The sequence below is a fragment of the Rhinolophus sinicus genome, linkage group LG05, assembly GCF_036562045.2.
Source record: "Rhinolophus sinicus isolate RSC01 linkage group LG05, ASM3656204v1, whole genome shotgun sequence".
Classification (NCBI taxonomy): Eukaryota; Metazoa; Chordata; class Mammalia; order Chiroptera; family Rhinolophidae; genus Rhinolophus; species Rhinolophus sinicus.
Window position 1 is genome coordinate 111,676,669 of NC_133755.1, and position 17,097 is coordinate 111,693,765.

General features: G+C 38.4%; 2 protein-coding genes across 4 annotated transcripts in view; one reads left to right on the forward strand and one right to left on the reverse strand.

Annotated features, from left to right (window-relative positions):
- Positions 1-17,097, forward strand: part of CD109 (CD109 molecule) — a 207,649-nt gene that overhangs the window by 4,284 nt on the left and 186,268 nt on the right. The gene's annotated exons all lie outside the window — the stretch shown is intronic.
- Positions 4,770-17,097, reverse strand: part of SLC17A5 (solute carrier family 17 member 5) — a 51,853-nt gene continuing 39,525 nt past the window's right edge. For 2 of the 3 annotated variants that reach the window (XM_019749319.2, XM_074333205.1), the window contains 2 exons: positions 9,289-9,379; positions 4,770-6,143 (listed from right to left, as the gene is read on the reverse strand). In XM_019749319.2, coding sequence (XP_019604878.1) covers positions 6,006-6,143; positions 9,289-9,379 — 229 coding nt within the window. In that variant the 3' untranslated portion in view covers positions 4,770-6,005. The remainder of the gene's footprint in view (positions 6,144-9,288; positions 9,380-17,097) is intronic. The other variant, XM_074333206.1, reaches the window with a different exon arrangement.

Genomic DNA, 17,097 nt, shown 5'->3' on the forward strand with positions numbered 1-17,097 from the left:
TCACTATTTCCTAATTTATTTTAGTTTTTATTCAGTTGACAGTCTCAGATAGTCCTGGTTCAGTCCATTCCACCCTCTTCCTCTTCTTTTCAACCTGCTCAGACTTACAGTGGAAGAACAAGAACTCAGAATATTTTATAACATACACCCCTCAGGCCAGTCTAAACCTGGAGAGAAACTCACCATTGTTCTTTACCAGACTCCTTAGATTGTGTTTCACTGTGTGGGTCAAAACGTAAGGATAGGAAGAAGGGCTGGTGTCTGAGGAAAACTCCCAGAAAGAATGGAGAAGCCAGGGGCCCTGGCAATGACTCTGCAGCTAACATTCCTGCTAACAGCGAAGATTAAAAAGAGGTGATGGTTCGAGTTCCCCATCTGTGAGGGAAGCCTGTCACAGAGGCAGGAAGTGAGGACGATGTTGGGGGGGAGGCATAGAAAACACAGGCCGAGGTTTCTAGACTTACTCTTCTCTTGCATTCTGAACTTACACTTCCCAATGGCAACAGGTTCTTCCCCTCAAACCCCTGTTTCCGTAATTTGAAATAACAAGGTTCATGCAACCGAGAATGGAATGTCAACAGCTCTTCTGGAGGGAGTTCATTTTTCCGTAACAGCATGGAGTGGGAGGGTTGGTCTTTGGCACCGGATCAAAGTCTCCTAATCTTTGGAATTTTCAAACTGGTGTGTTAGTAGAAATAATGAGTTAAATTTTTTCACAGAAGCAGCTACGTAGTGTACTGGCATGCCTAGGTTTACAGAAAACACTGAAGCTCACAACACTACAGAATAATCATAGAACAATTAAATATTCCCTAATATCATACATGAAGCTAATATAATGTTACAACAAATGCCCAGTGAGTTGCTCTGGGGCCCAGGGTGAAGTTTACAACTTATTCTGGGAGAAGGTAAAAATCTCCAGTGTGCCTTTATGCACAAGTCTTCTTGTAGGATTTTAAAAAAATTAATAAGAAACAATTTTCTTTTAAATAACCATTTGATTCCATGCTAGGGACAGAGATCGTTAAGGAATTTCTTTGGTCTAATATAATGGTTTGAGCCAGTGGGCTTACTGGGTTGAAGTTGGCATTGAGAGCCAAGGTGACTGGGTGGGGCCAAAAACCCTCTACAAACAGTCAGAGAATATATCGCTCACCCAGGTCTTGCTCCCCGCATATTCAGGGTTATTGTGAGGAGTAAGTGAGGTAATGTATGTGACAGTGCTACACAAATGCTGTTATCAATCATATGGCTTCTCTGTAGCTGGTGATGGTAAAAAAGAGAATCTCGTGAATGCCCCAGGATAGACTTTCTGCCACCGATGATAGAACAACTGAAAGCACTGCAGACATCTGAAGTGTTTTCTTGGTGTTAAAAAAAAAAAAAAGGGTCAGGGAGCATTATAATAGATATTGTGTAGGTAATTTATACAACATGCACACTTGAATTTCCTTTAACAGCATTCTAGCACTTCACACACAACGGTTCTTCAGCATTAAAGAGACCAGACTATGTATATATTCCAGCCAGAGAGCTTTTGATCTCAACCAAACTTCTGTGGGAAGCTCAAGTTTCAGATTGTGGAGTGACTGTGAAGTTGTAAAATGCTTAAAACGGGGGCTATTTGTGCTGCTCTAAAGAAAGACTGGGGCCAGTGTGCACCCTTGATCCTGGAAGGTGATGGCTGTTGGAAATGCTGGCTGGCATATCTCAGTTGCTTCTGCCAAAAACAGCACTTTGGGAAAAGATTTAATACAATATTTAGGAAGGTAGGCTTCCGCTGCCACAAAGTACAGCCCGTCATGGCAGGACAGTGTGTGTGAGCGGAAATGGGTCCTTTAAATGCTTTTTCAGCTCAGTTGTGCAATAATGGCTTCTTCCTGACAGGCACAGTGACGTGGAATTTCTAAGTTTCCTCCTCCACGACGTTAAGATAAAGTGAAAGTAAACAGGCGTTTGGAAAATTACTGGTGTTCTTCCTCATCCAGGCACATGAAAAAGGGTGGCAGAAAGTTTGTTGCAACTCATTTCTTTTCAGTATTGCCTGTGCTCAGCTTTCCATAGCAGAGCTCCTAGAAAGTATTTTCTATATAACCCTCGCAGAGCACAAACTTTTATAATTGGCTTTTCTGCTTATGGTCACTCTAAAAGGCAGAGGCATCTGAAAAGGCTTTGTGATCCATCTTAATTTACATTTCTATGAGAAAGATAATTTATTCTTTAGCTGAAATGAGACATTTATTTACCCCACGCCTATTCATCTGAGGCAGTTAGTTACGTGCTTGTGCTTTTCCTGAGAGGAACCAGGCCATTTCTCATAGCGGTCTTCCTGCTATCAATTTTAAGTACTCTTATCAATATTTTTCTATTGGGGGAATTTTATTTTGCACAGCAGTGAGAAGCCTCACTCAGAGAGAAGAGTAGATATTTTTAACTTTGCAACAGGGTCTAAATTCAAACATCTCTATTTCTGATTCTTGAAAATGAGACAAAGGCTGAAGTAAGAAAGACATTACAATGGTTAATACAAAGTGCTGACTTCAGTGTCTGTCTCAATTTCTTTCATAACTCGGACTCTCAAGGTCAGTTGGCATGCTCATTCCCACTGGATTTGATTGCTTAGTGGATAATGACATTTTACATGGAAGGTTTTAAAGGCTGGAACCTATGAAGAAAAAGGTTTGATACATTAGAATGTGAGCTCCATGAGAAAAGGGACTGGCTTTTTTTCCACTGCTGTATCCCAGGTGCAAAGAACAAAGCCTGGCTCATAATGAATGCTCAATAAATATTTAGTGCATAACTGGGAGCAGAAGTCTTTTGCCTATGTAGAACTAAGCTGCTCTCAAATTCTTTCAAAACCATTTACCAATCACTGCCACTTATAACATTTTGAAGTTAGGATATTATTTCTTCACTAAAAGGTGTTGGCACATTTATTTTACTATTTTTTGAGAAGAAAACAACATTGAATAAAATATATATGAGATAAGAAATTCAATTTACAGTCAATTTAACTAAAAGGTTATTGTCCAAATATTTATTAAGCAACTGAAGTATAAAACAAAGCATATGTTATGAGGAAGACCACACTGAGATGAATCTAATGGAGACAGACACAGGCGTGGGCTCTTATACATTATAAAGAGAAGGCCATGGAGGAGAAAGGGGATCAAGTAGCCTAAGGTCCAGGGAGGCCTCCAGGGAGGACAATGACTGTGTCAGATGCATCTCTATATCCCCATTGCCTGGCAAAGAGTAGATATCCATATTTGGCAAATGAATGAAGGTATGCATGCTGAATGAAGAGATTCTCTCGCCCTCATAACTGAGCCTGAGTCCTTGAGTTTAAAATAAAGAAGGGAAAAACCCCTCAAAATAAATAAATACATAATGTGGTGTTTCAAAGGCAGAGACCACATCGATATCTGGGAGGGTGGAAGAAATCAGGTGTCATGAAGTGCGAACTTCCCCATCCAAGGAATGAAATTAGTAAAGGTATGGAAGGGGAAGGGAAACTGGAAAGGCGGTGGGTAAAGTAGCCGAATGTAGCTGCAACACGGTGTAGTGGGGGGTGAGGGCAGAGTAGGTTGGGCCTGGAAGTGAGGAGGGTAGGCTGCCTGGCCTGGAAGAGTTTATTGGGTTGATGGCAAAGGGAAGCCAGGGCAGGTCACCCCAGGAGCACGTCCTGATCAGGGAGATGCGGAGGATCGGAAACACTACCCCTGCACTGGTGGGAAGTGGGACAGAGGAGGACCTGGCTACAGTGAGACCACTTAACTTTGCCCTTCCAAGTGGAAGCAAAAGTCACAAGACTCTTATGTAGGGGGTAGCAGAGGGAATAGAAACAAATTCCAGAGACTTGAAAAACTGGAATGGAAAAGACAGGTAGTTAATTAGACACAGCGTTGGGGCTGAGAGAGGATGGAGGAGGAAGAATAAAAAATGACTCCAGGTCCAAGTCTAAGTAACTGGGGAAGTGAAACTTTTAACAGAAATGAGGAAAGTGGCAGGAACAGCCACTTTTATTGGGGATGGGGGTGAGAGAGTGAGGATGGATATAAACAAGCCTTATGTACAAGGAAGATGGCCAGTTGGGGATGTCCATCAGGCAGTTGAAAACTTGGTGATTTTACAGTAGCTTGAGCAACAAATGTGTGTGTGTGTGTGTGTGCGCGCGTGTGTTTTAACTGCTGTATTTATTCAAATAGGTTATACTGCCACATTTGGTCAAGTGAAAATTAATTCTCCTTCCTACCTCTGGTTGCCTATTTTCGCCACTTATTCCAGTTTCTTGAGTGTCATTTTTGAGCTATTCTGTGTGTGTGTGTGTGTGTGTGTGTGTGTACACACATACACACACATACATATATATGTAATATATATGTTTTTATGTCCCCAGGAAAGTTTTGTATTTTCGTTTTTCAAAGGCTAGAGAAGACTTCTGTGTTTTTGAGACAGAAGGAAAAGAACAAGAAGATTGAAGGAGCAAAGTAAAGAGGAATTATTGAACTACCTCCTCTAAGAGGAGGCAGGACAGATAGAATCAGTGATGTAGGTTTACGCTTTAGCAAGAAGAGCGGACCCTTTCCCGGATGAGGAAGTGCTGGAAGGTGGCAACAGAGATTTCTGCTGCTCATCACTTAGATCGCCCAGGTGTGCTCAGTCTGGGATGGCAGGGATACATGTAGAAGTAGGTTGGTGGCTTGAGGAGGATGGCAGGAGATGTAAAATAGCCACTGTGCACACCAGAAAATATCGTCAAACTGTCAGATCCAAAAATCAGTCCCAAAGGGTTTATTTTGATTTATAAAAGAAATACTACTATAGCAACTTAAAGCTATTTACACATTTAAAAATAAGTTTACAGAAATGTATTCACATCATATTACATTAACCAGTTATTAAAATGTTACAGGTAGTGTTGAACAAACAAAACAAAACATAACCCAACTTCTAAATCACATAAATGCCCTCAAAGCATGTTCAAAAACCACTGGAAGATGGTCCAGGAAAAAACTGGAAAAATATGATTTCAGGAATCAGTGGAAAGATAATTACACCTTTACATTACAACCGGTCTCAGGTGATGTGACCTTTAACCTGCAACCAGAATCTTACATGTAGACAAACAGAAGAGACGAAGTGTTTTAAAATTCTGGTGCAGCTCGTAGAACATAGGACTTGGAATTTATACTCTGATCCACGCGAAGGTAGTTTTAATCAAGGATGCCATTAATGTGGTTAACAGAGCTTCACACTTTTCTTTTGTGGGTCACACGCCAATCAACATCTCTGGGAGGGGAAAGCGGAGGGTGCAGTGGGACCAGGGTTGTGGGTCTCCATGCTCCCGACCACTCAGGGCTTGATCTACACCTGATCAGCCCCCAGGGAAAGAACACGGTTCAGACTTGGCACTGACCCTGGTCTTGGATGCTGCTTCTGGTAAATGCTGGGCACCATCCCGGAAGCCAGAAAGGGAATACTTGGCAGCTGCCTGGGCATGTGTCCCTCGGCCCAGTTGCCAGGTGAAATTATAGAATGGTTGGCAGCTCCACGGAGGTGCTAAAGTTTGAGACCTAAGTGTCAGGGATTGCTGATGACAAATAATTCTTATGAGGAAAGTGGATAAAAACATGTGTTTACCAAGACCTGAGAATTATTATCTAGTTTAATTAAGCAAAGGTATAGAGGGGTCCATTTCATCTCATTCCTTTAAGTATAGCCCTGAAAAATAAGTAGAATCCCCTTATTTTATATTGCCTGACTTGCAGCCAGGTAGGTGAGCCTAAGGTTTAAGTTCCATCGTACAGTTATTAATAATTAAAAATAGCTAATTTTACTAAACTGGCAACTAATGACATTTCAGGATTACAAGCCTTCGAAATTTGATACAAGTACAATTTTTCTTGTATACAGAATGCTTACACATTAAAATATCAAAGGCACTTTTAGGTTACATGATAAACATACATTAATAGAAACAGGATTATTTATTGGTTCCTTCAGTTTCTGTGTCCATGATGGTCACTGAGGGCCCAGTTTTGCACTTCACCTTTGGCGAACAGCGTGAAGAAAATGGCACCAAATACATTAATAGCAGCAGCGATACAGAAAACAGTTTGCCATTCTCTAATAGTGTTCTGTAGAGAAAGGAAAAAAATGCATATAAATTTTTGGATTGGAGTCCACTTTACAAAAAGGTGGTGTCACAAGACAGTTACAATAGTAACATTATTCATAAAAGAAGCAACCCCAGTGTCCATCGACAGTGAGATTGTGGTATATTTGTTCAATGGAATACTATATAGCAATGAGCATGAATGAGCTACAACAACATAGACACATCTCACACAAAAAAATTAAGCAAAAGAAGCCAGATACAACAGAGTATACATACTAAATCATTCCATTTATGTAAAGCTCAAAAATCAGACAAAACTAATTTATGGTGTTAAAAATCAGGTAGTGGTTCCTCTTGGTGAAGGTAAAAAAGGAATGGTGGGAAGGGGTACCTGGGTGCTTTGCAAGGAAGGTAATGTTCTGTTTCTTGATTGGGTGCTGGTTACATGGATGTATTAACTTTGTGAAAATTCATCCAGCAGTATATTTAAGATTTGTGCATTTAAAAAATACACACCATACTTCCATAAATAGTTTACTAAAAACAAAACGTGGGGCATGTCCTTGAATCATGCATTACTAGGAAAGTATCATGCCTGCACGTCACCCAAGTTCTTAGGTGGGAAGTGTTAGGGGCAGATCAAGTAAGGATGAGTTAAGATGGACTTTGAAGTTCAAGTTTGAGGCCTGACCTGAAAGATTCAGCATGGCTCTCAAATGGCACATAAAACAGGACATGCATGGGATTTGTCAACGAGAGATCAACAAAATACAAATGTTCAGTGTATAATCCAGTGCTATAAAAACATCAGGCAGTTATCTAAATTTCTGGGTCATGTGCCTAACAATCATTTTTTGGATTTTTACAATTTCAGTCTAACTATCATTTAACAAACAAACAAAAAACTCAGTAGAACTGGCACTGAGAAAGAAAAAGAATAGGCAGTAGGAAGCTAGTATAAGGTCATTTATTTAGGAAAAAAAGGAAAAACATGAAGAAAGAAGCACTCTGTGGTTAAGTTATCTGAGATGAATGTCTTTTAGTGAAAAGAAATAAACCTTGGAGATCCATGTTAAATTTTAGTGGCTAGTTAGATATGCTACAATAACAATGTCACCATCGTAGAGGAGGAGTCAGTCAATAATTACATCATATACCAAAAATAAATGTTTAAGACAGTTTCTTAGGATTCCTAAGACAAAGCTTCTCTGTGTGACCTACAGAATAAAAATCTCAAAAAACTTTCCCAACATACCTTTTTATTAAGTGAGAGAAAATAGTAACAAGGAGGTACTGATTCATTTAAGTAGGGAATTAGAAATGGTGTTATTTGGAGGCAATGAGTGACTTAAAAATCAATCAACTGTACCAGAAATCTCACATAGCTACTAGTTTGTTAACAAAAATCCCACCAGTTTTTAGAGAATGCTGTTTTGTTTGTAACAAAATTGAACCTCAGACACACTTTGACTTTTAATTATTTATGTATACTCTGACTCATTCCACAAAGTTTCTGAGGTGGTGCAGAAAATTTTAACTGTAAGCAATTGCAATTGTAAAGGCAAATGTGTTTTTTCTTTTTAAAAATAATATCCTTTTAATAACATTAAACAAATGCTATAACAACATATCCAAAATCCAGTTCAGTTCCCACTTTACAAACATTCAAGATTTTAGTTCAGGAATCCATATTTCCCTAGCATGAATGCTAGGGTCATCAAGAAGTGAAATTAATACATGGTAGTATGTTGACTTTCCCTCTTTTGTCGCAATGCTCCATGAAGATAAGGTTAAACATTTCTGATGTGTCCATAGTGAGATACAGAATTTTAGGAAAAAACTTTCCCAACATACCTTTTTATTAAGTGAGAGAAAATAGTAACAAGGAGGTACTGATTCATTTAAGTAGGGAATTAGAAATGGTGGGAACAGAGAAGAAATAACATTATCTGTGGTGAACACATATATGTCTGAAATGACTACATTTGGTAATAAGAAAGTTTGTAAGCATATTAAGCATTAGATAATGTTAATTTAATTACAGAGACAAAACAAAGAGAAAATTAAGTCTCTTTTAGAGGTTTAAGTCAGCTTCTTAAAGTATGTATCTCGCCAGTTGTTCAGATTTTTTTAAACAGTAGCAAACAGGAGTAGGAAAGGGCCTTTGAGGTCATTTATTTTGATTTCTTACACAATGTCGGCAACCTTTTATCCTGCAGAGTCTCTGCTTACTGATCCGGCCCCATGCTGCCAGCTTCAGGCGGGACCAACCTGGGCCCACCCTGCTTCTCAGGCCCGAGCGCCAGCCTCCCACACCCTCGCTCACCCCTGTAGTGTTCCTTCTCCACAGACTGGCTGTTCTCTCGTCTGTGCCCATAGCATTTTGTACACATTGTTTTCTACAGCATTCATCACGCTGTCTTGTAACTATTTGATGCCATATGATCTCTAAATAATGAGTTTCTCAAGTGCAGAAGCTTGTCATTTTGCCTTTGAATCCTCAGTATCTGGTATATTAATAAATGCCCAAGAAATTCCTGTTGAACACAAGTTTGACTATTTCAGGGCTCATTAACTCATAAGGCTGCCCATTACATACAGCTTTGAACAAATAACTTTCCTGTTGTCTCCTCATAAGTTCTCTCCATCTGTCTTTATGGGGCTGCCGAGAGTAAGTCACCATCTTTTGTATTGGAGTCCTTCAAATATGTGAAGACACCTATCATGTCTTCCCAAGTCTTCTGCTCCCCTAAACATTCTCAATTATTTCAGCTGTTCCTTACTCATTCTCACATGATTTCTTGACACCTTACTGTCGGGGATCCACTTCTTGAATAATTTTACATAGCCAATTTTACTCATTCAAACAAATGACACAAATATTACCTGGTGTAATGTCACAACTTTTAAGTACTATGTGGATTCAACTACAAGATCTTCATTTAACTTAGTTCTATTGTTCTGTCTAAAATCCAAAGAGTGTTGTTTGAAAATATATTTTCCTACCCATTAAGGTATTTACTTTTTGTTGCTATAAGGAACTGCTTAAGAATAGACATTCAGAATTTTATCCTTAATTAAAATATACTCAACTTTGACGCAGATGTGCAGCTTCAAGTGAACTGTTTAGACTTTTTCAGTTTACAAGTTAATTATCTACTTACCTCAGGGGTCAGACTTTTAGCAATGATAGGCCCAACCATTCCTGGAATAGTGCCAAAAGTATTTGTGATGCCCAGGAGGATACCAGCATACCTGCAGAAACATTTTTGTAGAAGTTTATTATTGTTTTACACATTTAAGTTGCTTTTTTCAACATATACCACTCCCAGGTTTTATTCTTGTGAAATTTTATGTTTAAATGTAATGTCTTACTGAAATAGGACTGAATATTTAGCTGGTGAAAAACTTGCATTTCAATAGTTAATTAGCATTCTAATTATAGAGAGAAACATGGCCATTGAAATAATCCCTATTATAGTGATATAGAAAAGTGCTGAGATATGACTTTTAGACATGAATATATCTAGATAGAAAGATTGATGTGTCTTAATATTATTTAAGTTAAAAAGAAAGAATTTATTACAAAATTTATTTCATTGTTGAAAACTTAAAAGAAAAAGAAAAACATTAACAAGAAAATAAAATTCTCTACAATCCTCCCATATATAGATAATCAACATTAACATTTTGGTAACTATCTTAATTATTTTTTCTATTTATATATTCCCTATATATTATTATAGAAATGAGATCATATTGAATATCATGTTCCCAACTTATTTGCTCTATTTATTACATATCTGCTGCTAGCTAAATCTTTGCACACTGTCCCAGAAATAGGCAAGTTGGGTTTACAGTGTGTGTGTGTGTGTGTGTGTGTGTGTGTGACAAAAAAATGCATTTTAATAAGATCAGAAAAAGTTCTGATTATTTTAAGGGTAAATCTTCGGTGAGTGGGATATTTTTATCTATGTTTGGAAACAAATCTTTAAAGAAAGAATTCCTGCCTGTATTTGGGAAATATTCATGATCTGTTGATTGCTCCAATACATAAGGAACATATATAGACTAAGGAAGGCTACTATAGTCAAGATCTTAGGTGCCGTTCTATAAAGAATGAAATGCTTATCATTTTCTATAAAGAAGTCATAATATTCTGGTAATCTCAGGAGACCTAAAGAGTCCAACCTAGCTCCACCATTAACCATCTGTGTGACTTGGACAAGTTAGTGATAGATTATTTCCCTTATTATTCACGGGTTCATAGATATATACATGTAAAATACCTGGTGTCCCAGCTGAGCTCCCCCACATTCCACAATGTATATGAAAAAAAGTTTTGAATGTAACATATATATGGAAATATGTAAAAACCATAGGTGTACAACTTGATGAATTTCCACAAAGTGAAGACAACCATGTCACTAGCACCTGATCAAGAAACAGAACCTACAGGTAGAAGCATTTTCAGACATTTTATATGTGGTTGAACTGCCTCTCAGACTGTATAAACTTTAATTTGAATGATCATAATTTTGTCGGGTCACCCCTTTCTTACTCAAAATCCTACAGGGATGGTTTAATGCTTACTGTAAGAAGATTGTAATCTTCTGCCTGATTTGCAATGGCCTGGCCTGGTCCACCTAACCCTACCACCTACTTATTTCCTAGTACCGCACAATATACAGCTTCAGATCCAGACAACTCTCATTCCAGCTGTTCCCATCTGCCATGCTCATTCCTGCTACTTATCTTTACTACTATATTCACTATCTGAAATCCATACTCTTTCCATCCAAACCACTTGCTTGGCACCTACCTCTTCCATGAAACTTTCTTTGTCTCGTTCAGCTCATATTGAGCCGTCTTCTCAGAATCTTTATTGTCCTTAAAGCAAATACTATGTGTTATAAGAAGTAATTGTTCTCTAATTCTAATTTGTTTCCTAATTCTGACTCCATAGTCTCACTGCAAACTCATGGTGTTTTCTCCTTCATTTTCTCCACCAGCCATACAACATTTACGTTTACTCAGTACATGATGACCAGAGAAGTGGCACATGACCCACAGTTGTTCGAGGCCCCATGCATGGATCCATGGGGCTCTGGCTGCACCAATTGCTGGAGCTGTGTCCCATGGAGACTAGCACGCCTCGTGGGCATTGGCTCAGAAGGTGACGATTCCTGATCAGAAATTCCACATAAATGGATTCGTATGTAACCTTTGAATTGCATAGTAAGGTTGCTGAGCATCATTCCAAGTTGTTGTGTGTAGCAATGGTTTGTTCCTTTTTCTTTTTTTTTTTTTATTGTTTTCTTTCTCTTTGATTGAAGAAACTGGGATTTTATCCTGTAGATAGTCCGACTTTCTAGATTTTTGTAGATTGCTTCCCTGAGGTACCATTTCACATAGTTTCATGTACCCTGTACTTCCTGTACACTGTACACTGGTATATGTAGACTCTAGATCCTAGAGGGTTCATTAGATTTAGGTTTGATGCCTTTAGTAAGAAAACTTAAAGGTGGTGGTACAGTTAAAAATTAGTTAACCCAGTAAATGGCATTTATTAATTTTCATAAAAATCATCTACACATAGAAAAAGTCCAATTAGAGCTTTCAATTTTTCATGAGATGATCAGTGTTGTTATAAAATTCCAGTCAAAATGAATGAAGCTTGATGTCTACTAGTCTGTGTCATCTTACTGTGGGTAATACTATTTCTGCGAGGCTTGGGATCCTCAGTACCTAGGCTGCAGACTACTGAGCTGAAATTCCTCTCCCTGTTTTAGGTAAGAAAGAGTGCCTGTTATGGTCTGAATTGTGCCCGCTCAAAATCCATATGTGGAAGTCCTAACCTCCCAATGTGACTGTATTTGGAGACAGGGCTTTAGGAGGTAAATTAAGATTAAACGAGATAAGCATGGGTCCTAACCCAATAGGATCGGTGGACTGATAAGAAGATGGAGAGAGAGATCTTTCTTGATCTCTGTGAGCAAATCAAGGAAAGGGCATGTGAAGACACAGGGAGAAGGTGAGGAAGAGTCCTCACCAGAACCCGATCATGCTGGCACCATGATCTCGGACTTCCAGCCTCCAGAAGTGGGAGAAAATATATTTCTGTTTTTTAATCTACTCAGCCTATGGCATTTTGTATGGCAGGTTGAGTTGACTAATACGTACAATGCCTGAATAAAAAATCCCATTGAACCTAATTATCTACAAACATAACAAACTTTTATGTTCAAAACTCATGCATACAGGATACAATAACAAAACCATGTGGTACAGATCTTTTTGGCTTATGCCCCTTAGGGAGTGTATCTTAAATTAACCAAGCTTGGCAGAACCTGTCTTTTTTTTTTTTTTTTAAACCATTAACACCTTGGCAGTAGGAGGAAGTGACGGCAATGTTGCCAGGCCATTTCAGTGACAGATATTAAGTGCAGATGAATGTTGTGAAATTCTAAATGTCAGCACCAAGAAGCTCATTCAAGTATTTATGTTACACTTGGCCAGGAAGGGCCATGAAAGATTGATGACTGCTTGGAAAAAACATGTCGTATGGACTCAGTCTGGATTCGGTGCTATTGGAGTACTTGACTTCTGTGGGATTAACAGTTAAAACTTTATCCAATTCCCTTGAATCTGGGCAACAAAATTTTCCATAGATAACCTCTATTTCAGTCTATAGAAGAAAAGGCTTAGCAAATACTATCTGCACATTTATATGTTAATAGGAATACTGACTGTTTATTGAAATATCTTACGTCAGGCATGGTTCTAAGTATCATATATATATATATATATATATATATATCCATATATTTAATAACATATATATATTTTAACATATGCTAAAATCCCATTTTAATCCCAACCCCATGAGGTAGGGATTATTATCTTCATTCTATAGATGAAAAAATAAAGACCATAAAATGTTACTCAATTTGTCTGATTCCAAATTGGTACTTAATATTATAATGTTATAATCTCTAACGCTGCCTTGTTAAAAACATGGTTATCACTGAATTCAGCCTGTAGGAAAGATCAATTTTCTTATGCCTAATTTTTCACCACAAGCCCCAGTGCTGAATGCTTTAAGGTCTGTGCCCCTTAGGTGTTCTTGTTCAAAATAGCAGATAATATCCACTGCATGGGCACTCAGCTGTTACCAAAGATGAATAGCAACTAAGTAATAATATGGTCATAAGATATGTAAACCCCCAGTTAACTAAGATACATGGAACTAGAAACAACTAGTATGCTTTGAAACAAGAAATTCTACTTGGAAAATAAAAAAATGAAAGCTCATATGTAGGGTTGAATTAAAATATAAGGGAGAGAAATAATTTTGACTTTGATGAGATCATATCTTACATTTATATAGTTGTATAATTTTAAAAATTTCATGTGTTGTTCACCTACATACATATGTTGGTCAAAGCCATCCATCTGGTGCCTCAGTCAGCTTAGAGCAAGTACAGCACTGTTCATTACCTGAGGCATATAGACACTCACCATTCTCTCCTGACTTCTACAACTACTTGCTGGTATCATTTATGTTACTCAATGGTTTAGCTTCATACCATATCTAGATAAATGTCTTTTCTGATGTATAAGCCTCACAGAATGTCAGGGCTGGATCAGGGTCTCTAAGATGTAGGTGCTTGAAGCCCAGTTGCAGGACGCCACCTCCAAGTTGTCCAGTATGTGCTTCAGGTCGTGACCTTACCACCACTCATGCCAGCACATGCTTATATAGATGCAAGCAGGGACCACGTTACTTTCGTGTTTGTCTTCAACATTCGGTACAGTGCCTGGCTCAGTGCGTGTTAAATGACCGGATCTGTTAATCAGCTTGCTATGACACTGAAATTTGGTAATTGCATATCTACCTAATTGCACGTTTCTTCCCACCCTGTCCAAAAGGATATTATGGGAGACCTTGTTGAAATCCTGATAGAACAACTACACTGTGTTTCCTCTATGTATGAAGCTAAAAATGACATTGAGAAATTTGACTTTTTGCCGTTTTGGATCTTAATGATCTAATGGTAGCTCCTTAGTAATCAATATTTTCTTTTCTAAGAGCTCACCAATCATCCATCCCTTTATTGTTATACTTGGATTGATTTGTGACCCTGGTCATGGCCCCTGACTCAACGTTAGCCAGAAAATAATAACTGAATTGTGTGCAAATGCATTTAGTACATATATGCTGAATGTTTCGTGTCTCTGTGTTCTATTTAATCCTCACGACACGCTTTGAAGGTGGGTACCATGCATATTTGTTCTTTTCTTCTCCAGCATCCACTTTCTTCTTTTAACAATAGTTGCAGCTTCTATTTCACGATCCAATTGCCCTTCATTGCCAATTGAAGAGAGCAGAGTAGGACCCTTGACAGATTCCAGAGCTCCTGACAGACTTCAGGCACCTGATGAATACTGAACTACCTTTCAGCTCCATGAAATGGAGTGGGTGGCTTATTACCTTCCTTCTGGCTGGGTGGTTGCTAAGCCAATTTTATGTCCCCTATCATTTTTACATGTCATATTCACTTACTTTATTTTATAATAAACTCACATTAACTGAGGCAACCAGAGTATGTATCTGTTCTCTGCAATGAGTTCTCAAAAATAACCTCTAGTTCCTTTACGATGACCAATTATTAAGATCTTCCCAATAAGTATTTGAGAGGCAACTTAATGTAGCAGAAAGACCCCTGGACCATGGAGCTGGAAGACCTGGATTCAAGTGTTAGGTCTGCCATTTACAAGCAGTGATTTTGGACATCACGTAACTTCTCTGTGCCTGAGTTTCTTCATCTTCAAAATGAGTCCTTTGTGTTCACATCTTTATGTGTTGTAACTGATGTTACCGATGGCCTCCTCCGCACCCATTCCCGTAAGGTTTGAGGGGCACCAACTCTTTTGCTTCTAACTTTAGGGGTGGGTGCTGATTGTCCTAAAGTCAAATGGCATTCCCTGGGTCATAGGGATTGGTTCAGGGGTGGATATGTGACTCAGTTTGATTCAATCAAAATGAAACCCAGGACTTATTTCCATGGAGAGAAAATGATCCTGTTCTTTCTTGCTTGATGTAAATGAAGACATATGTAATTCTGGTCGTGTGATTTTATAAGCCGACCCAGCCCTAGTATAAAATTAGTAGGATGAAAGGCAGAGTGGAGAGTAGGAAAGAAACAAGTCTGTGGTAATATTAGTAAACAGCTGGATATCAACTCTTGCCTGTTGCTTCTGGACTTTAGTAAAGTCCAGATAGATTATGAATCGATGCTCTTCAGCCGTCTTAAATTAGGATTTCTATTATTTCAACTAAAAGCATCTAAGAGATAACACAGCCTAGACCTCTTTTGTGCCCAAACTCTCAATTTCCATACCACTTTGACTGCTCATCAACACTAAGCCTGTTAAAATCTCAAGCCTAGATCAATCCAACGGCACATTTCCATCCTACACGTGGGCTGCTGGATGCCACAGAAAGAAATAACAACTTAGTGCGATAGTGAGAGTGCAAAATTAATCTCCAACTTCAGCGGATCCTTATCAATGACAAAAATCCCATCTATGAGTTCTTAGCGACTATTTTTTTCAGTAGCTATTCCAAACCTTTATCATTCTCAAGTCTTTTACTTTGCCTGTCTTCTTTCTTAGTGATTTGTATGTCACAGAGAAATCAAAGACTAACAGTTAAGATTTTTCAATCTATTGCTGCATCTGACACTGTTGATCAAAGCCCTCCCTTTGGGGAATCCCAGGCTCTACTTATTTTCCTTATCTTTCCACTGTTGCTTCTTATCAATTATCTTTGCATCAGGCTCTTCTTTCTCTTAATGGAACCCCAAGGTTCTCATCACAATTTGCTGAGTAATTTTATCCAATGTCAGGGCTTCATATACTACTCATATGTTGATGACTCCTAAATCTTTATCTCTCGTTTAGATTTCATTCTTGAATTGAAGACTGGATATTCTTGGCTTCCTTGACACCACATTCTTGATTTTCCTTCTATCTCTCTGGTTGCTCCTTTTTTAGTTTTCTTTTCTGGTTAGTTCCTCTCTGATCTCCAAAGGTGAAAATCCAGTCCTGGGATCACCTGTCATTCTACCCTCTCTCCGCAGGCAATCCTTGTCTTTAAATACTCTGATATGTGGATTATTAGTCCCAAATTTCATTTCCAGTCGGGCTGCTTTTCTGAGTTTCACTAGTACTACTACTATTTCCTAGATTTTTAAAAAACAAATGTCTAAATGTTAACATGTCTGAAATTTTTATCTTCCCCAAGACTCTTCCTCCTTTGGACATCCCAATTCCATAAATGGCACATTTATCTACCCAGTTGCCCAAGTAAAATATCTGGAAATCATCATCCTTGATATCTTCCTTACTCTTCAGTTCTAATAGATGTGAAGTCCCATCTATTGTACTTACAAAACATCTCAAATCTATCTACTTCTTTATATCTCCTATTACACCCTACCATCTCTCATCTAGGTTACTGCAATAGGTTCCTAATTGCTTTCCTCTACTTGTACTCTTGTCCACACACAAGTGATCTTAAAATACAGAGAATGTTATGTCCTACTTGCTCTGGATACAATATAAAATGCTTACTATAAGCTCCTGCTTAGTTCCCAGTGGCTTTCTTCTCGGCCTCTCAGCCACAAATGGTCTTCTCTCGGTTAACTGAAATATTCTGCTATGGCCTTATAAGAAGAGTAAGAGATACCAGAGCTCTGTCCCTCTCTGCACACATACATGCATGCATGCACACACCTAGGAAAGGCCATGTGAGCACAAAGCAATAAGGCAGACCTGCAAATCAGGAAGAGAGCTCTCACCAGAAACCAAAACCATGTTGGCACCTCGATCTTGGACTAATAACCTCTAGATCTCTGAGAAAATAAATTTCTGTTGTTTAAGCCACACAGTCTATGGTATTTTGTGAT